Source organism: Saccopteryx leptura, chromosome X, assembly GCF_036850995.1.
Source record: "Saccopteryx leptura isolate mSacLep1 chromosome X, mSacLep1_pri_phased_curated, whole genome shotgun sequence".
In the NCBI taxonomy this organism is placed as follows: domain Eukaryota; kingdom Metazoa; phylum Chordata; class Mammalia; order Chiroptera; family Emballonuridae; genus Saccopteryx; species Saccopteryx leptura.
Window position 1 is genome coordinate 98,561,232 of NC_089516.1, and position 21,825 is coordinate 98,583,056.

Here is a 21,825-nt window from a genome sequence, read left to right on the forward strand (position 1 = left end):
CCAGTACCTACTGGAGTAATCAAAGCCCTGCTGTCACACTTCCCATTTTTTGGGTCATGGAGGAAACTGAGGTACTGATAAACCTCGGGCACATAGCCCAGGATGAGCCCTGTGCTAATAGAGCTGGGATAGTTCTTAAACTGAATCACCGGGGCCAGGGGTGCTTGGTAAGACCCAGGTTGCTGGGTCTACCCCAGAGCTTCTGCTCAGTAGCTCTGCCAAGGGGCCACGAATCTGCATTACTAGCTAGTTTCCAGGTGAAGCTCATGCTGCTGGCCCAGGGAACACAGTTTGATAACTGGTGCCATGTGCAACAATGATGCTTAGGTTGAAATGACAGGGTGGGAACAAGAGGATAGAAGTGGACAACTTCCCTCTGACTCATCTGTTCCTGTTCCTCTGACCTTTAAGGAGTTGATCCCGGAAGCTGGGAGAGGTCTGGCAGCCTGACAGAGAGTCCTAGCTCTGTCACTAGTGCTTTTTTAATCACAGGCAACTCACTTTCCTTTCGCTTCTCAGTATTCTCATTTGAAAGCAAAGAGGTTGTCCTAAATGATCTTGAATGGCCCTTATTGCCCTGGTATGCTCTCATTTTCTAGCTCTAAGCTGTGTCTTGCCTGAGTATGAGATCAAAACCATCCCACTCACACCAGAGAGCAAACCTAACTTCCTACAACTGATGGATGGTTACTATAATCCAGACATACACTCATACAAAAGGAGAAGCAGATGAGAAGATTTTTTCCTTACCTGGCAATTCAGGGAGGTGAACTGATCCTGGGCTTCCGGGTTCTCCTTTATTTCCATGTAAGCCAGGCTGGCCTGGAATTCCAGGGAGGCCACGAGCCCCTTTAGGGCCTGAAAACCCAAATGTGAGTGGTGAGGGGAAAGGTGAGTCAGTGTGGCTTGCTAGGGTTTGTGATGTTCAGTCAAGAATCCTAGTTTCGCCTGACCTGTGGTGGTGCAGTGGATAAAGCATCAACCTGGAATGTTGAGGTTGCCGGTTTGAAACTCTAGGCTTACCCGGTCAAGGCACATGAAGGAAGCAACTACTACGAGTTGATGTTTCCCATTTTTCACTTCTCCACACCCCCCTCACCCCTCTTATCTAAAAATCAATAAATAAAATTTCAAAAAAATAAAAGAATCCTAGAGGGCATCCCTTATTCTCACCTCCCCACACAGCACTCTCAATCCTCAAGGCTGCCCTCTCAGAAGAGAAAGGTGCACCCCCAAATGCTAATGAGCTAAACTCTGCTTCCAGTGACTCATGATGCTCACAACTGTGCTCAGTGGCTTTCTCAGGCCTCAGTCCGTACCTGGGAATCCTGGAGCTCCTGGTAATCCTGATGGACCATATGACCCGGGAATAATACAAGGCAAAGTGATACCTGTAAGTGGTAACAGTAAGCATCTGGTAATCCCACTGACAGAAATGATTTCCCCCTAGCATGTACTTTACTCCCATTCTATCCAATGAGACAATCAACCTTCCCACCCAGCAGCTGGAGACCATGCAGAGAAATCCTGGCATCAGAAGCTCTTGAAAGTTACCCCTAGTGCAGGCATGGCCAACATACAGCCCGCGGGCTGGATCCGGCCCACGAAATGAGTTTATGCAGCCCGCGATTAAATTTTTCATATTCTCCACTACTTTAAAATCTCAGCTACTCAGAAGCAGAAGCATCTTTGATTATTGGAAATCGAGATGTTTAAGAAGAGAGTGATATGTGGAAAAGAATTCCGCATGTGACTAATCTAGGGTTAACTTCCAATAATTGGTCGAATGGATTCGCAATACTTCTTTATTTTTTTAAAAAAAATCCATTATAAAGATTTACAACTTTTGTACTCGTCTATACTCGATATGAACTGTTTGACATTTAGTGGCGATGTGAAACCCACATTCTCTTAGGCGGAGTTTGCCAGTGTGCACCCAAGGTCAAACAATTCATTATTTTTGTGGTCAAGTGTGCTGAATGAAGTGGCACTGTAGCATAGACAATAGCTGCAGTTGATAACTGAAAACGTGTCCAGGCTGTTTGTAAAATGAAATAATTGTTTTATTTGCGATATAACCCCTTCAAGCTCATTCTATTAATTAAATATTGTTTCGATTGATTGTGATACAGTTTGGATATTTATACGGTATATAATTATATTTTTATTAAAATAATATTGTATATTAAAATTTTTTCACTCACTTACATTTATTCATAAACAAATTACATAATAAAATTTTGTTTACTTAAATGGATTGGTTTTGTATTTAACATTTTTTTAACATTTTTTTATTTTAATATTTCGTCTGGCCTGTGAAAAGGTTTTCTTTCTCATCTGGCCCAGGGGCAAACTCTGTTGGCCACGCCTTCCCTAGTGTAATTGCTAGCAGAAAAGAATGCCCCTAGTGTTCAAGTGCCAGGATGTCACTTCCCATACCATCAGCGTCCAATGCCAGACGGCCATCTCTGCAGCAGATGTTACTTATAATGATTTCCCAATGGTGGCTGTGTGGGAACAGCAGCAAATGGCAATGGCCTACTCACCCTGCCCTCAGATGGAGTCTCTCCCTAGGATGGGAGCTTGAGTTTAGTCATAAAGGTCCATTAAGACCACATGACAAGGGTTTGAAACCAAGACTCTCAAGTTCACATGTCTGCCCCTTAATGGAATGAGGCTCTTTCCAAACGATCCAGTTCTTTTGACACACCTCATTTAGGATATACTGAAACCTTGTGACTATAGTTGGTCAGATGTGCCCATAGATTTGTACCAGGTAAACACTGAAGGCCATTGTCTTGTGCATGACAGACAGCGACCTTTCCTTCAGCTCTTCATTTAAAACTCTGAACTCTAGTCCTGGCTGGGTAGGTCAGTTGGTTAGAGTGTCATCCAATACACCAAGGTTGTGGGTTCAATCTTCAGGCAGGGCACATACAAGAGTCAACCAATGAATACATAAATAAGTGGAACAACAAATTGATGTTTCTCTCTCTCTCTCTCTCTCAAATCAATCAATAAGTTAAAAATATTAAAAAAAATATAAAATTGCCAATTCTGCTACTCGGGGAAAATGGGCAGTCAATATTAATATTTAAGACATCAAAATTGTCATGCATAGCCTTTCTCCTAGCAAATTTTTCACTGCTTATTCATAATGCAAATAAAAAGAGTCTATAAGATTACAGAGGGGAAGTTTAATAAAATATTGGTGAACAATTTATGTGTTGGCTCCCTCATAAAAGTGCCATTTATGAACAATTGTTATGCTAATTTAAATTAGTCTTGCCTATTCATTAAAAGAATCCCCTAAGGTCTGCTTGAAGCCACAAAGCCAACAGTTCTAATAAACTGCTACAGCTTTTGCCTGTACTGAATTTAAAATCAATCTCAAAATTGCACCTTTTAAAATATATGCATCCAATCTATGATTCCGACTGCTTACTCACTGGCTGCATTCCTCCTCCAATCCCACTTCTATTTTCCACTGTGAAGGCTTAATGCCATTTTTAGCCTACCTATTCTATTCCTAATTAAAATGGGAAATTAAACAGTAAAATTTTGTCTTAGGAGGTTGGGTTCCAAAGCCAGACAGACCTAAGTTTGTATCCTAGTTGTGCAAGTAACTAGTTGTATGGGTAACATACACTCTCTGAGCCTCATGTAAACAGGACCTACTTATCTAATATGGTGTTTCTGAGGATCATATGAAATAATGCTAACAGGACTTATAGCACAGTGCCTGGAATCCTGGAATGTGCTCAATGAATAATAAAGTTTTCATTTGTTTATTTGTTTTACTTAAGGAAAAGTATTTAGACGAGCTCCTGGTTTCTACCTCAGTCAGGTTAGTGACACTACTGTCTAGGCTGGGCAGCAACTTTCTACCTTCTAGACCTCAGGCTCCTATGGACATATTCCCATAGGTGGAGAGATGGCCATAAGCTTGATCTTCCTCCAGAGGTGGCCACAGCTATCTTCATCCTGCCAGACACTGAGATGATGGAGTTATTTCTGAGGGTTATTTCCCTATTATAGAAATATGCTTCATGGGCAAGCACCTCAGGATGAGACTCCAATCCTGTTCTTGGTTCCAGCCTGAGTCCTTTAGACTAAGCTAACAAACTGCCTCCCTAGGTAGTATCATTAGAGGGACCCTGCAGAAGACTCCTGCCCCAACAATTTCAATAGTCTATTGGCTGCAATGTATTAAACACTATAGTTTTGTTGTTTCATGTCTTAAAAAAACAAACGATAAAATACAAGTATCACTGGGGTGGCTCCCAACATAACACCATCCATCCTAAATTTGTCATATCAGATTCATAGATTCTTTTCACTTGTGACAGCCAGATAAAAACAAAACCTTTACAGAACAGGGCAGAAGACAGGTATCTAGATAGGGTGCTAGATAGGAAAAACAATGATAAAAGAGAAGATGAATAGAAACCAGAGGAAATTGTGGACATACTTCCCTTTTGCTTCAGACCAGTTCTGTACACCACACCACACTTGTGTATCAAAGCAGAGGGACAACATGGTGAGCAGATAAGGACTTCAAGTCGTACTGGTTTCTAGCTCTTTTACTTTATGCCACTGTCTTTACATAGCTGAATTCAGGGCCTTCTCCCCAACAAAGTAAAAACTGGCTTTACCCCTGTTCTGTTTTATAAGTGTAACAGATTACCTAATTGTTCAGGATTTTCCCCATGTATGGAAAAATTCATTAGAATAAAAAGCACCTCTAGTTATCAAGATTCTAACATCTTAGTTTACTCTGGGCTCAATGAATAAACATCAGATAGGCATGGATCCTTTCAGGTGCCTCTCAAGGCCAGTTATAGCCTCAGTTAGGTTCAGAAAGTGAAATAAGTGTAGAGAATGACCAAGCCATCAACATGCACAGGGAAGGAAGTCAGCCCCTCTCAGAGACCGCATGCCTGCTCACCCCCATAGTCCCTCCCCAAAGGGATGTGCTATGGAGCCTCTGAAGCAGTGTGGTGTCAGCCTTTGCGCCTCGACCTTAGGATCGTGCCTCTCCAACCAGGGGCTGCTCAGTGTGGTGCTCAGGCCATTGTAAGTGTGTGAGATAAAGGTGAACAAAAACAAAGGAAGTTTTTGCTAACATTAGTGTTTGAAACCTCCTGACCTATCCAGCTCTCACCTCTCTCTGTGTCTAAGTCTCCTCTACCAACCTTTTCTCTGCAGCAGCAGTCGCCTAGATCAATCAAGTAAAGAAGAAAATTAAACAAGGATATAAGTTCACCTGAACAGGTGGTGGCACAGTGGACAGAGCATTGGCCTGGAATGCAGAGGACTCAGGTTCAAAACCCCAAAGTTGCTGGCTTGAGTGTGAGGTTGCCAGCTTAAGCATGGGATCATAGACAGGACCTCATGGTCACTGGCTTGAGCCCAAAGGTCACTGGCTTGCACAAGGGAACACTTGCTCTTCTGGAGCTCCCCAGTCAAGGCACATATGAGAAAGCAGTCAATGAACAACTAAGGTGCTACAATGAAGAATTGATGCTTCTCATCTCTCTCCCTTTCTGTCTGTCTGTTCTTCTCTCTCTCTCTCTCTCTCTCTCTCTCTCTCTCTCTCTCTCTCTCCCTCCTCTCTCTTTCTCTCTTGTGTGTGCATACATGCATGCACTAAAAAAGAAAAACAAAAAATAAACAAAAAACAAAAAAACAACTAGGACATAAGTTCCTTGAGGCTCAAGGGACATCAGGTCTGCAGCCTGGGTATGCCCACCAATCAGATTCCCGTCTGGACTGGGTGGAGAAAGCTGGTGCCCTCATAAGATCAAGTACATAGTAGCCACTTCAGTAATACCCAGGGTGATGGATTACTGTGAGCATCTGGATCAGAGCCTCTTTGGAAACAACCCCTTGCCTGCTTGCCGAAAGTTTGTAATAATTCACATTACAAGGCTGAAAGGCTTCTGTTGACTATATTCCCTTTCCTGGCAAGACAGATATCCTAGCCAGGGCCATCACTGGTTGAAGTGAGTATATTTAGGAATAGCATCTTCATTTTTCATGACAAGAGCCAATGCAAATGTCTGAGCTCCACAGGTTATGTATTTTAAAGCTGTGTGGAAAGAAAACTAATGCTCTTAATTGAAGCAATTTTGGGGGAAAGTCTTTGTACTGCAACAAGAACATTTTCTGCATGAGGTATCCCACACAGGCTATATCACTGTATGATTAAGAACTTCCTGTGCCCAGTGACCAGTGAAGTATGGGATAGAAATGGTCCCATGGCCCTCCTTCTGTTTATTTGGCCTGTTTCCAAGCTGTTGGGATGTTGAGAATATACAAATGTGTGTGTGTAAGTTTATAGGTACCATTTTATTATAACTCAGTTTAAAACCTAGTTGCCTGTAAAATGTGATGACTTAGAATCAAGATCCAATTGTAGGAGGGGCTGCGGAATGACCATGAATAATGTCTCTGGGAACAGAGCTGAAAGTAAAGCTACAGATGACACTAGGCCTTCCAAAAGGCACAATGGTTTTGTTTGATAAAATTTCTTCCAGTTTTTTAGGAATTTGTGAACTGAAACAATGATTCAGTTTTTAATAATCTTTAATTGTCAATTTCTGACCTGTACCAGTATTCTTCTTATATCAATCCACAAATTGGATTTTAAAAAAATAAAATGTCCCAAGACCTGGTATTTTTCTTCTTTTTTTGTATTACTTCAAGGTGACAAGGTGGAAAAAGGAAAGACATATCTAAGAAATAGCCCCTTGGTCATTGGGAAGGTCCTTTCTTTCACGAGTATATATTAGTCTCCCATAAAAGAATCCACCATACTAGTGAAGTAAAGAAATGATAAAAATTATTACTCAACTTCTCTAGTATCCAAAGGCTTATAATGCAGTTGGGAAAAGTGAAAGCACTAATGGATGAAAATATATAATTTAAGTGGCAATAACATCTGTGGAGGTGAAGGGGAGGCTTAGTGGAAGAAGTAAGGCTTATATTAAACCTTGATAAATGGATAGAATCTGAATATATAAAGAAAAGAGGAAGGGCATTTCAGAAAAAGGCAACCTGGGCAAAATCTTGGAATTAGGAATAAACATGTGTTTGGGGACAGTGAAGGACACTGTTATCTAAAATTTATTTTTTTAATCACAAAGAGTGAGAGATAAAGTAAGGTTAGAAAGGAATTTGGACATTATCTATTCTGTAGAGATCATTTCTGGTTTTGGACTAGAGGAGTAGCACGATATCAGTATTTTACAGATATTAAATTTGCAGCAGTAATCATAGCAGAACTGAGTAGGAAAAATCTGGATGTTGGAGATGAGAAACCACTTAGGAAGTTTTTGTCATTGACTCACCTAACCATCCACCCTCTTGTTCATCCAGCCAGCCAGCCTGCCAGCCACCCACTTGTCCTTTCAGTCATCCATTTCTTCCAACAAGCATATAGGTATTTTATAAGTGAGGCATGAAATAATGAGATCTCAATAGCAATGATAGGAAAGGACGAATATAAAAATATTCCAAATGAAGAATAAAAGATACATTTCACGTTTTCAAACTTCAGATTACTATAAGGAGTGTGACACCAGTAATGGAAACACAAAAGTTGTGGAAACATAGAAGTTGGGATGAAGAGTTATTCTGGCTATGTGGAAGAAGACAAGATATTAGCATAGCACCTTCACAGCTATAAGTTGACTCATTCAATATAGTTACTGAAATTCTAATAAGGTATAAAATAGAGATTAGACTAGATATAACTGTGTTCTCATGTTCTCTTCTCAATCTGAGATCTCGTGAATAAGGAAGGTTCTTCCCTGTTGATGATATTACCATACGATGTAGAGGACACCTTGTCCAGTTTCCCACTCATTACTTCAGTGATATTCCTAATAAATGGTCATTCAGCTTCTGGCTGAATTTTTTAGGGATTATGAGCTCATACCTTCCCAAGGCAACTGTTACATTTTTAAACTGCTCTGTTAGGAAATTTTTCACTAAGTAAAGCTGAAATCTATATTTTCTGTGTAAGTGTACCACAACACAATTACAATACTTTTCCCACATGAAAACCCTGTAAAGGACTGAAAGTAGTAATTATAACCAGCCAAGTCTCTTCTGATGACACATTTCATACATCTGAGTTTCTCTACATTCTATAAGGGGTCAGTTTTCTAAGTCCAAAACCATGTGATTCCCTGACTCACCTGGAGGCCCAGGGAGACCTGGCTTCCCTGGTAGTCCATCTATTCCTTGGTCTCCGGGACGTCCACGAGGTCCAGGGGGTCCTAGAAGCCCAATTCCTGGAAGGCCAGGTAAGCCAGTACGGCCTTTTTCACCAGCAAGTCCTGGTATCCCCTTTTCGCCTGGGAATCCCCGACCAGCATCACCCTAGAATGAAAGTCCAGTTTACAGACTTATCTGGAAAGTCCTCTAACCTTAGGAAAGAGGTAACCAGAGTGACTAATTTTTGTTGTTGTTGTTGTTGTTAAAATTCTCTATCAGTTTAGTTTATCAGTTAAGTCCTCCAAATTTAGGTAGTGGGAATGAACCTTATCAATCCTAGGTGGTTTGACAATGCTAAAGGTTCTAGATCAGCGTGAGGAGGGAGCAGAAAACAGGATAACAACCCTTGAGATCACAAAACAAAACAAAACAAAAAACAGCTGGACTACTTACAAGGGAAAGGTACTGAGAAGCTCAAACATTTTAAGTCAGAGGTCCCCAAACTTTTTACACAGGGGGCCAGTTCACTGTCCCTCAGACCATTGGAGGGCCAGACTATAAAAAAAAACTATGAACAAATCCCTATGCACACTGCACAGATCTTATTTTAAAGTAAAAAAAACAAAACGGGAACAAATACAATATTTAAAATAAAGAACAAGTAAATTTAAATCAACCAACTGACCAGTATTTCAATGGGAACTATGCTCCTCTCACTGTCCACCAATGAAAGAGGTGCCCCTTCCGGAAGTGCGGTGGGGGCCGGATAAATGGCCTCAGGGGGCCGCATGTGGCCCGTGGGCCGTAGTTTGGGGACCCCTGTTTTAAGTGATATGGTCAATTTTTATCAGCATTTATCAAAGTGACCCATTCTGAGAAAAAAAAATATTTCCATTTTACAGAACAGAAAAACGGAATAAAAAGTGTCAGTAGTAGAGACAGGAAGAGATGTTCTAGACTCCCTGTTCTGCCCTGTCTCATGCTCTAGTGTCCACCAGAACCTTGCTTCGCCGAGTTGGGTGTGATGATTTAGAGAGCTGATCATTGAGAAACAATCAACTTACCGGAAAGCCTGGCCAACCTCGTAAACCTGGTATTCCGTCCTTGCCTGGTACTCCTGTCTCACCAGGGAACCCCTGGGGGCCAGGATCACCCTGCTCCCCTGGCATCCCTGATCTTGTAGAGAAGGTTGATTCCCCTTTCTCTCCTTTGAGACCTGTAGGACCTTGTGGCCCAAATAAACCCTGACAAAGATACAAAAGGGAATGATTAGGAGATACAGACTTTGCAGAATCCTGGCACCTAGCATAAGTCCGACCTGAAGCATGACCATTTTTCCACTGTTCTGGATGCTTGATTATGTTGTCACCTTGTGTTATAATTACCACTTATTTTCTTATCCTTTCTAAATTTTGAAATATTTGAGGATTTTAACCTCGTCTTAATTCTAATTTTATCTTCAGGGCCCGGCACAATGCTAGGCAAATGTAAATAATTTTGTGGAAGGAAGGGAAGGATTAAGGGAGGGAAGAAAGGAGGGAATATAGGTATGTTAAAGCAGAAAAGAACTTGAGATCATCTATCTGACCTTTTTTATTTTTATACTACAGACCAAAAGCCTGAAGGTTTGTATCCTCATCGTTTCATGTGTTTTAAGAAAATGATTGGTGAGGAGTTGAGAGCTCCCATTATGCCCTCGGGGCCAAAGTTTGATCAGACTTACTGGAGACCCTGATGGGCCCTCAGTGCCTCTCGAGCCTGGATCTCCTCTGACCCCTTTAAGGCCTGGAAGGCCTATGTGACCTGGTGGCCCAGGCAGGCCTGGCTCCCCAGGTGGTCCAGTGTTGGAGACACCACCATCACAAGCACAGAATCCTGAGTCCCCTGGGGAAAAATATAAAAGACAAAATTAAACAAACTAAGCCATTTTTTCAAAAAGAAGGAAGACCTGACAGTGGTAATTTGTGCCTTAACTCCATGTAGGCGATCCAAAGGCCTGTGAACAGACTTAAATGAAAATGAAGTAGGTTTCCTCTTCATCAAAGTACATCTGGGATAGTGATTTGGCTTTAATTAGTCTGAGATGAGAACCATTGACCTACAGTAACTAGCTAACAGTGTGGAATCCAAGCCACTCAAAGGTTCTCCTCACAAAAATGACGTTCCCCCTGCCTTTACACAAAGACAAATGTCAAATAAATTAATAATAGATACTTCAGCAAAGCATCTTTGAATAGGTATAAAGTAATCACTACCACCATAGCCAGACCAAAGAATCAATATTTTAGTAATTTCCCCTAAGTGATTCTCATGTACAATAAGGCTTGAGAATCACTATCACTGTTAGGGAAAACCTTCTGGACCCATAGAAATATAGAAGGGGAAGCATTAGAGTTGTACTCTTTTAGGAGGAATTATGGTATCAAGAAGTACACCAGCTGTGTAGTGAGTCAGGGAAGGACCAAAGTTAATATTCTAAGAGAAAACTTGCAATTTAATGTCCTTTTCCCCAAATAGTCTTCCTTGGGTATGGATAATAGAAATGAATGTTTCAAAAACTTCTGAACTAGCTCCTATACTTAGGTAGTAACATCTTATAATAGGGCAATAAGAAGGACAGAGAAGTAAGTTAGCACCTCTCTGTTTGAGGCTGAGGAACACTGAATTATTTAAGAAAAGAAGAGAGACTTTAGATACCTAAAGCTATTAGGCACATCCCCAAACCACTCTTCAGCTTGCAGTTTCACCTCTTCCTCCCCCCCCCCCGGCCTGGACTGCAGCTATAATAAATTGATTCAATTGAGCTTTAGCATCTTCGCCCCAGAATGAAACAGAGGAATGACCGGAAGGCATCAAGAAGTTGGAGAGAGGAGTGAGCTGAAGGCTGGGGTTATCAATCAGTCCTTCAACATCATTGGGGGCTGAAGTTGTTTTTATAGAACCCGTTGGCTTTTTCAGAGTGCCAGGTCTTGACCTGTTCAGAGCCCTTTCATTCAGGCTGAAGGTAATACATGACTTCTAGCCTTGGCCTTGCAAACTGGGAGGGGTTGCATCATGTGCTAGTTAACATTCCGGGCTACTGGGTGTTAACTAGCGAAGCTTCTGCAGCTGGAGGGAGAAGGAAGAGTGGCCTGTGAGCCACTTTGTCCTGTGTGATCTCGATTGACAACCACAGTCTTAGAACCCCATTGTAGCCCTTCCAACAATCCTACACTCCAATCCTCAATCAAGAGACAAGATTGCTTCTGTTCAGGTACTTAAGGCCATTGATTTGTTCATTCCCCAGAAACCCTTCTCAGGGAGTATGGGGAACAAATACACCCAAAGGGACAAAAAAACCTTTTACTCCTTTGAGGCCTCGGTTTCCTTTTGGACCTCGTTCTCCTCGGAGACCAGGAAACCCTGGTTCTGCGTTCTTTAGGGTTCCAGGCTCAAATGTTGGACCTTCAGAAAAAAGAAACAAAATATTGTCACCTTACATGAATCTAGGCTCATTTGCCTTAACACAGCAGCTCAGTCACCAAGGCCTGCTCAAGGCTCAACAACCAGAGCAGAAATTAAAAGAAATAATAATAATTCAAGACAGAGACCTGAAGTCTGTAGCATATCCATCCTCTGTTGGCTTGATTCACTTTACTACCACTTACAGACTGTCTACCATGTTTTAGGTACTGGACCAGCCACTGGGGACACAGGAATGACTAAGGCAGTTTCAGTAACTCAGCAGTCCCAAGGTCTATCTCAGAGAGTCCTCTTAGAACAAAAGAGTTTCAAAGAAACATGCTGGGCATATTTCCAGCCTTTCCTTTAGAATCTAGACTCCCATAGTCAGGTAGAAAATCTACAGAAAAAGAGCCATGTAGAGGCTTTTAGCAGCCACCTCAAGATTCAAGCTTAGCTTCCCACATCTCAGGTCTTCAGCCCACCTCTGAGGACCAGAGAGAGCTTGAAAGAGCCAATGCTACTTCTTTGGGAGCTGTGAGACCAGAGGCCTAGGGGCTGAGAATGGTGAAGGGTAGAATTATATGAGTACAAAAGTTGGAAGGCATTAGGTAGTGTTTGGTTATCAAGACTGCCCTAACTGGCCTGACTGATGGTGGTACTGAGGATAGAGCATCAACCTGGGATGCTGAAGTCTCAGGTTCAAAACCCCTAGATTGCCAATTTGAGCGAGGGCTCAGCTGGTTTGAGCTCAGACTCATCAGTTTGAGTGCCGGATCTCTGGCTTGAGCAAAGGGTCACTGGCTCAACTGAAGTCCCCTGGTCAAGGCACATATGAGAAAGAAATCAATGAACAACTCAAGTGTTGCAATGAAGAGTTGCTGTTTCTCAACTCTCTCCCTTACACTCTCTCTCTCTCTCTGAAAAAAAAAAAAAATCCCTAGCTGGCTTGTTCCTTGATGAATATTGCAACTGCTGTGGTTAACTTGTAGAAGTAGCAGAGTTCTGATTCCGAGAGGATGGGGCTTTCATCACGGCCACTCTCCAGTAATCCTGAGTCCTGGCTTAGCTGATACATCTGTGAAATGCTCTTTCTCTCAAAAGTCATGACCGTTTTGCAGTCTGGATCACACCTGTCTCTCAATACCAAAGAGAGAAATGAACAACTTACCGGGTTGACCTGGTGGGCCTGGTAGGCCTGGCAAGCCTGGTAAACCATTTTTGCCAGGAAGGCCAGCTGTCCCAATTGTGGTGGGGCCTGGATTTCCTTTGTTTCCTTTCAGGCCTGAAACTCCTTGGGGCCCTCGAGCACCTGGCACACCTGGAAAGTTAAGCCCACAGAAAAATGCTAATCATATTACTCTATTTGCTCTTCAGGGGTATTCTACCCAGTGGCATACGTTGGAAACTAAACTCCAAAGGAAGAATGTAGGACAACATTTGCTCTTCTCTTGCAGCAAAGTTAGAAGGGCCCCTAGGAATCACTTAGCCTAACCTCGAGTGAAAGTAAGGCCCAATGACATTAGAAAAAACGCTCAGGGTGCAGAGCTTCTTAATGGCAAACCTGAGAGGGAGACCTGGGTTTCAAGCCTCCTATTTTCTTTTCTTTTTTTTTTTTTTTTTTCCATTTTGGTACTGAGATCAGCTGTACCTCTTCCAAATGGCTGATTTAAAAAAAACAGGTATCCTTACAGAGGCCCATCTCCAAGGAATTTAGAAACTGGTGCCTTTAAAAGTAATGTCTGAGGTTTCACATTTGGGATATCACTCACAGCTTCCCAGACTCTGACATGACCTTTCTATTTTCACTGCTATAGAATGACCTATGGGTATGCCCCTCATAATTATTTTAATCCATAGTATGCTGGGGCCATTCAGTGTCTGAGTTATGCACAGAGTGAGGATCTTGGTACCAACATTCCTCTGGGCTTTTGTTAGACCCTGTAGTTAAGCACCAACTGCGATGACACATCCTCAGAAGAAGTCTAGCCCAGATTGTTCTGCTGCTACATTTTCAATGACAGTCTGAACTGCCTATTTAGTTATGAGACATTATTGAGGCCAAAGGGAAGCTCCTCACCCAGGTAACTTCTCCATATACATTAGCCTTGGGCTGTTAGTGAGAAACTTAGTGACTACAGTCAACCTTTCTTTTGACTTAGGCTAGGTATGTACTGAAGCAGATGTACGGAATGGGATACTGGGCACCAGAGTGGAGAGAGTACTGATCTGTGGAGGATGTGGGTTAATTTGTTTCACCTCGTAAAGGTGGTAAGCCAAGGGTTCCAGAAGAGCCAGGTAGGCCTTGGAAGCCTTCATCGCCTTTAAGTCCTGGGAGGCCTGGCATACCGGGGTCTCCAGGATAACCTGACATTGCAATGAAATCAAACAAAGAAAAGGCAGTAAGTAAATGCAGAGGAGCTTCATAAATGCCACAAAATGCTTAAGAAGAGATGAAAGGAGAGATCTTCAGGTAGAATTGACGTTCTCACTCTTCATAGAGCTCCCAGATGCTAATGGCCCCATGTGATAGCAGCCCTACCTGAACTAAGGCTCCACTGATGTTCAAAACTGGTTTGGCCAAGGTTTTCTTTCCATGGTAAGAACTGGTAAGTACTAGTTCTTTTACTACTAGTAGTAACCTGCTGTAGTGCTTCAAATGTCTACTACTTAGGTTAAGGTATTGAAGTCTACTATTTATGTTATACACATAGGTTTCTTGGGAGAAGAACACAGGTAGCCACTGTAGACCATTAATACCTCAGCTTTAATGGGTTTACCAGAGAGGGCATGGGTCTGAGAGGATGAAAGGAAAGAGATAAGTTAGGAGATCCAGATGAACAAGGCACAACAGTAGAACTCTTTGCCCAAGCAAGAAGTGACTGGAAACAGTGGGCAGCTGCATCTTCGGAGAAGGCAAAAGGAAGGGTTGGGCACCGCAGTAACTAGAACAAGCAGAGGTAAAGAAAAACTTTCAAAGCATTATATTGTCGAAAGCTGTCAACCAGCTGCTCCCTTCACCAAAGATCATTTTCATTTCCCATGAAAGTGTCAAGCTCAAGCATACATGTAGATGAGACTGAGTGTCCCATGGTATCAGGTTGAAGTAAGCCTAGCAGGAAAGGATATCAATCCTTCCCTAAGCGTTACTAGAGCCATTTTTAGCAAATCCATGTCCAGGCCAACTCACACCCTAGTCTTGGCAGACCCAACACAGAAATAGAGTGCAGTGTTTGGCTTATTTCCCTAAGATATTGGAATTAGCTTCACTCCCCAAGTTCAGGAACCAAGAGGGGCCTTTGGGAGTGTTGGATTTAGCAGCAAGCCAGGAGCTGACAAAGTATTCTTTTAACAATTCTGAGGAATATAGAATTTAACTCCCTGTCTTTTCTTCTCCACTCAAATCAATGAAAAATTGCACCTGGGATTAGAGCACCAGCTATATCGGTGTAAACATCTGGGCCTGGCAGGCCAACGCCACCCTTTTCACCCTGCAAAGATTAAATATATTAAACATAAATATTTTCATAACCTCATCACTCAACATCTATGTGTTCTTCAATCCATTCCCCAGAAAAATAAATGGTTCCTCTTTCTTCAAACCCTGATTTCCAGGGCCAACTAGCTCATAGGTTAATTTCAAAGACTTTTTGATTTAAGATGAATGTGACACAAAGCGGGCATGAGGCCTGATACTCAATTGAAACCCTGTTAAGAACAAGGGATCCCAATTTTGTTTTGCAACCCAATTCCAGGATAATCTGCTTCTGGGCCTGAGAAATACATCTCAGGAATAGACAACATGGCTGCACCCTAGATGTGGCAAGGAGGGAGCAGTGTATCAATATTTTTCCCACTCTCAACAGGCCTGGGACATTGTTATCGTCACTGCTCCTGTTTGTGAAGGATGCCAGACAGCAGAAGTCAAAGAAGTCCTAATTGTCCCAAAAGAGGGACTCAGGTATCAGAATCAGATACACTGGCGTATTCAGAGTAGGGCACTTGGACTGGTCTGCCCAGTTGCAAGCAATAAAGGAATGTGTTGTCTACAGAGAATTTAAGAACAATAACAAAACTGAAAAGTTGGCAATTTTAACCCTTTGAGTAGTATGGACGTTCTTATACATCCTCGTGTCTCCTGACCATCCAGAGTATGATTGTAACAAAAATTTTCATTTTAAAAATGTGTAAGGCAACATTAAAAAAAGGCAAATGTATGTTCTTCTTGTTTTCATAAATTGCTTATCAAACAAATATGATTTTAAGTTAATAAAACTGTAACTGGAACTAATTTCATTTTTTGATAAAAACACTCACTCCTGGAGGTCAGAGAGCATGAAAAAAACTCACTACTCAAAGGGTTAAGCAATGTCAATAATAATTTTTTTTCCTTGGAGGAATGGATTTGCTCCCACAGTGCCCTCCCATTAGTCTGCCACGTATCATTTAGTATTTAAGGAATACTCATCAACTTTGTATATTAAAGTAGTATGCATGCATTTCATGTGAAAAGGGGGACATCTAAAGTTTCAAAATACTTTAAAAATACTTCATTTCATATGTAGGCATTTGCTACAGTCTGAATGTTTGTATCCCTCTCCCAAATTAATATTGAAAACTTAATGCCCCAGGTAATGTATTTAGAGTTAGGGTCTTTAGGAGGTGACTGGGTCATGAAGACAGAGCCCCCATGATTGGCATTAGTGCCCTCATATAAAAGGCCCTAGAAGCTAGCTCATCCCTTCTATCGTATGAGGTCGGAGGGAAAAGAAGGCAGTTTGCAAGCTGGAAGAGGGCCTTCATCAGAACGCAACCATACTGACACCCTGATCCCAGACTTCCAGTCTCTTGAGCTGTGAGCAATACATTTCTGCTCTTTCTAAGCTACCCAATCTGTGATATTTTGGTATAGTAGCCTAAATGGGCCAAACAGCAGTTTTAGTAATACTTCACCCCTCCACTTCCCAATCCTGGATTTTTATTTCTCAACATTACCTTAAATCCAGGCAATCCATTCAGCCCAGGAAAACCTGAGGATCCCTTCTGGCCCTGCGACGGAATATAGTTACAATTAACTTGAATGACTAAGAGTATAAGAGAGGCTGATCTTTGGATTAAGCCAGGGCAAATGGCACAGGGACATGGCTGGCATTAAAAGATATGTATGGATCCTACCCAACTCTGGATGTGTTACAGAAAGGAATATGACACACTAGGTAGCCAACTTGCACATTTGGAGATGCAAGGGCCACAAGGCTAGAGATAAATATATGCAGGGGAGGCTTTGCTATGCACTGATAACATGTTAAAGAAGTAGGGCTGCATCATGGCATGGCATGGCACCAGACTTGACACTGGATACTTATCTTCTTGGGTGCAAACAAAAGAGAGTGGTTGAGATTATGCCAATCAAAGGGAAGTGGACAATTTGGATTATAAGTTATGTCTCTTGTGGATTGATGACCATGCTAAGAAAAGCAATGGGACCTTTCAATTCAGATTTTATACACCGAGGGTTTGATAATATTGACCAAAATACCTTACTTCCTGGAAGTCCTTGAACTCTTAAACCCATGGGACCCTAAAGAGAAAAGAAGCACCTTAAATAGATCAAGAGACTACACTAGAAAAAGTCACTAGACTTACATAACAAGCTATGCAATTGAGTTCAGGATTTAGCGGGCTCCTAAAATCAGGTAAGAGAATGTTCCTAGACCTGGCTTAATGACTTATTTCTAAACACTAATCCATCAGGCTGAATAGTCTGACAGACCATTTATAAAGAGCTAAATAAATGGAAACATTTTAAGTACTAGGTGGAATTTGGTACAAGGGCTGGGTGGTATTTTACTTAGTCTGCTTTAGTTCCAAGTCAGGAGATTTTTAAATAGATTGTGGGAGGGCGGCTTGTCTCTAACCCCAAATGCATTCTTTGTTGGTGATTATGCCTTTTCAAGACAAGGGAATTGGGAAACAGAAGAGAAAGAAATGGCAGGGTAATGGATGAATATTACTGAATACTCAAAAGACTCTTTAATAAGCTTCATGACAGAGCTAAAAACACAATTCTCTAAAATGTTACTACTTTAAAGCTAAGATTAGCCCATTGCTTAAAGCCTAAGACCCAAGTGCCTGACACTAAGGATCAGAGAGAGTAGCAGTTATTTTTCCACCTAAAGTGATATTATTATTGGAAACTACTCACTTGAAACATCACCATGTTCTAGAACTTTCCAGGCTTGTTTCTGCCCTATAAAAATTGCACTTGGCCCTCTTTCCTCCTCTATTCCTACAACCCCCCCCCCAACTCTCACGCTTGCCCACATTCCCTCAGGATAGAATGGGATGAAAGCAAGAAGAAACTCACGTGATTATTTCAGAGGCTAATTATACATGATGGCAAGTAGAGTAAATAGGCTGAATAGTCACCTAGTATAGGGGTACATCATTCCTCATTCAAGGAAGCCACTAAGTCAAGGAAATGGGGTAAAGTGGAAATAAGATAGTCTTAAGAGGCTGCCAAAAGGCTGAGAAAGAGGAAGAAGAGAGGCTTACGTGGCCACAAAGTTACATAACATAAACATATAAACAGGAAATAAAATGGACCAGGTGACTTAAAAGACTCAGGAAAGCAACATTCCAGGTTCCTACCCGAGGTCCTGGCAAACCAGGGATTCCCTTTTCTCCTTTTTCTCCAGCAGTTCCAAATCCCTAAAGGAAAGAAGAAACCATAAGTGCCAGCATTCATTTTCTCGTAGGTTCATGGCTCCATCCAAAGCATTTAGGTCATTTCAAATCAGCTCTGTTGTCCTACTGGGGAGGCTCACCATACTGAGTCTCTTGTAACTGCCTGAGAAGCACATAGGGCTTGAAAACAATTTGGACCATTAAGTCAATGTTCTCTTTTGGTTCTAGAAGTAGTGTCTTCTTCCCCAAACAATATTGCATACATTAATAATAACAGGGACTAACAGCATAGAAATGATGAAATATCTGACTTTGTTGGTTTTGCTGATAGGGAAACTAACACTCAGAAGAGCTAAACATGTTGTATGGGTTACATAATCAATGAGACAGTTTCCATTCCAGGGCCCTTTCCATGGGAACTGGCTGCCTTCCACCATCTAAGATCTTGGCTTTTTGACCCACAATTGGAGAATTGTGTTAATCCTTGGTGGTCAATACTAGAAAGAAGAGCTTTTGCCTTTTGGAGATATGATGACTTCAATTTCTTTCTCAGTGAAATGTTTTTCTATCTTGGTGTGGTCTACAATGCTGTAGGCACTAGGAGCAGTTCAAAGGGGACTGTGACATGGTTTCCAACCCTTTTTGCCCTGCTTACAAGAAGTGAAGCTTTACATCCATGGACATAACTGGAGAATTCTCTATGGTAAAGCAGAAATCCAAAAAACAGAGTGAGTGAGAAAGAATTTGCCCCCCTCTGAGTCCAAGGCAAACATATTCTGTGACCCAAGATACAGAAGAGTTCATTATCGAACTGGATGAAGACTCTCACAGCAAACTGAATTGAAGCCATTTTGTTATTGCTTAAAATTGAACTTCCTGGAGCATAGATTTTGACAAACAACATTTAAGCTTAGCTTGACCAGGCAGTGGTGCAGTGAATACAGCATCGGTCTGGGATGTTGAGGACCCAGGTTTGAAAATCTGAGGTCACCAGCTTGAACACGGGGTTGGTGGTTTGAGCAAGGGGTCACTGGCTAGGTTGGAGCCCCCCTGGTCAACTCATATGAGAAAGCAATCAATGAACAACTAAGGTGCCGGAACTAGGAGTTGATGCTTCTCATCTATCTCCCTTCCTGTCTGTCTGTCCCTGTCTCTCTCTCTCTCTCTCTAAAAAATTAAAGAAAGAAAGAAAGACAGACAGAAAGAAAGAAAGAAAGAAAGAAAGAAAGAAAGAAAGAAAGAAAGAAAGAAAGATTTAAGCCTATAGTGAAAGTAAAGGAAGAAGTGAAGCTTTCTTACATGTAGGCTTGTGAAAAAGATGTTAAACGTTTTGCCCCATTACCTGTTTCCCTCTTGATGTGACCTGGTTCAACTGGTTGTAAAGGCATTGCTCCAATCCTGTTTGTAGTTGTATTCCTCTTATACACTAAGAGCATCTCCATGGCTACTGAAAGCTGGCTGAATAGCTCTTAGCTTTCTAGGCCTAAGTTTTTCTTTTTGTTGTTGTTTTTTAACATGGATTGTTGTGTTGTCTCTTTATTGGAGGAGAGTGTATATCTGTGAAGGGTCAGATTCACAGCATGCTTTGGTTTCTATTTGCCTTTCTCTACATCTATAGTTGCGTGTCAAATAGCTCAGACCTCATGTGGAATAGGAATTGTATTTGAAAGGCCTGTGGATCAAACTGAATGCAAACTTATTTGAAATTTCCCTTTTGGATCTTTAATTAGAAAACAATGCGTGCTGCCACCTGGTGGAATGTGTCTATTGGTTTCTGAAGTCAAGCAGCTTATGCAGACTTCTCTGTCCTGTCCGTGGAAGCTATGGCAGCTCACGTTGCCTCAAACTCTTAAAGTCTAAGATGGATTGCATATGAATATTTGTAAGTAGAAGGTTGATGTCACATGCACTTCTTTCTCCTCTTAGGCATATTACTGCAGGCTGAACACATACAACATCCCATACATACTTGCTGAATTAAATGTAATGATGACCGAGAGAACAAAACTGTTGCAAAGGGTGAAGGAATGTCGAAGAACTGTTTGTGTTCTCCCACAACTTGCCACAGTTGTAAAGACAAGGGGACCTTGTCCTTCTTCAGAAAACAGAAAGAGCCTATGGACTCTTGCTTTCTGAGAGAGAAAGTCTGAGAACTTGCACTACGATATGAACAAAAATAAATACATAAAAGATTTTAAAATATGAAAGAAAGTAGTATGTGAGTGTGACTTAAAGCCAATACAAAATAGATGACTTCGCAAGATGTTGGGCTGTAGGCTCAGCTTGTCTCCAGCACAGGGAGGCACCATGCAGGGCCCGGCTGAGCACGCTGTTCTAGCAAGATGTTCTAGGACCTGGCCCTGTCACAGCTAGTTCTCTTCATGAACTGTCCTATACACACCACTCCCTCACCCCTTCACACCATTGGCCAGGAAAGCCTCACTAAAACACTCTCTTGGCTGTTTATAGGCTTAGGCTTGCTCTCCAGGCTTTTCGTATCCTGGTATTTTTGGTTCAAGGATATTAATGATTGTGCAAATAACTCAATTTCAGTCATTTGGCCAGTTATAATTGGGGTTGTGGCATAGTCACTGGGTCAGGGTGGGGATGGTGGTGCAAAACCAAGGCAGGTTGAGTTATAAAATTAGTCACAGTGATGTAAAATACAGCACAGGTAATACGATCTATAGTATTGTAATAACTGTGCATGGTGACAGATGGTTCCTAGACTTATGTTGGTATTCACTTTGCAAGGTATATACATGCTTAATCAGTGTTGTACACCTGTAACTAATGTAATATTGCATGTAAACTATAATTTTAAAATAGATACAAAATTTAAAAATGATTACAGTGAAAAGAAAACAAAAAGAAATAGGCTAGAACCAGCGGTGTCAGGCCCACTGCCCCGGGAGGGACACTTTGGCCATGATTCTCAGAGACATGCTCCCCTGAGAGGCTGGCCACTGCAGTCACACTGTGCTCCAGCTTCTCCCCAACCCAAATGGCTCCTCGTGGCCCCAGGGAGGCGACTGAGATGGCTAGAGCCCCCTCCATAGCCAGGGCGGCTCCTCTAACTGGGGCAGCCTAAAGCATCAAAAGGTGAGGGATGCCTTGGGGGGAGGGGCGGGGTGGGGTTCATGGTAATGTTTTGGAAGCTAAACTGCAGAAATCTGTTCTGCTTGGCATGCCAAGAGTGGCTTGAGGTTTGAAACATGAGAGATTAGGAAAGTGAGTCTCCTCAACTGGCCGTGCCACACCTCTTGCCCCTTGGAGCACCAGGGCCAAGGGCCCAGGGCCAAGCTTAAGTCTGGCAAGCTGGGGCTCCATCTGCGAATGACCTACCTGAAGTGCCTGGAAAGCCTGTGCTCAATTGAAGGAGAACCCCATCTGCCTAGTAGCTGCCAGTTTCACTCAATAAGTACCTCAGGATTTTCCAGTTTCTTCTCTCTCCTCTCATCTATTCCATTTTCC

General features: G+C 42.0%; 1 protein-coding gene across 1 annotated transcript in view; it reads right to left on the bottom strand.

Moving 5' to 3' along the window:
- The window catches only part of COL4A6 (collagen type IV alpha 6 chain), a 423,902-nt gene that overhangs the window by 24,728 nt on the left and 377,349 nt on the right, over positions 1 to 21,825 (bottom strand). Inside the window, exons 14-26 of the mRNA XM_066356857.1 lie at positions 18,316 to 18,375; positions 17,204 to 17,245; positions 16,660 to 16,713; positions 15,086 to 15,155; positions 13,924 to 14,031; positions 12,836 to 12,985; positions 11,563 to 11,667; positions 9,947 to 10,107; positions 9,288 to 9,467; positions 8,205 to 8,388; positions 5,165 to 5,218; positions 1,320 to 1,391; positions 751 to 858 (exon numbers count right to left, since the gene is read on the bottom strand). Coding sequence (XP_066212954.1) covers positions 751 to 858; positions 1,320 to 1,391; positions 5,165 to 5,218; positions 8,205 to 8,388; positions 9,288 to 9,467; positions 9,947 to 10,107; positions 11,563 to 11,667; positions 12,836 to 12,985; positions 13,924 to 14,031; positions 15,086 to 15,155; positions 16,660 to 16,713; positions 17,204 to 17,245; positions 18,316 to 18,375 — 1,348 coding nt within the window. The remainder of the gene's footprint in view (positions 1 to 750; positions 859 to 1,319; positions 1,392 to 5,164; positions 5,219 to 8,204; positions 8,389 to 9,287; positions 9,468 to 9,946; positions 10,108 to 11,562; positions 11,668 to 12,835; positions 12,986 to 13,923; positions 14,032 to 15,085; positions 15,156 to 16,659; positions 16,714 to 17,203; positions 17,246 to 18,315; positions 18,376 to 21,825) is intronic.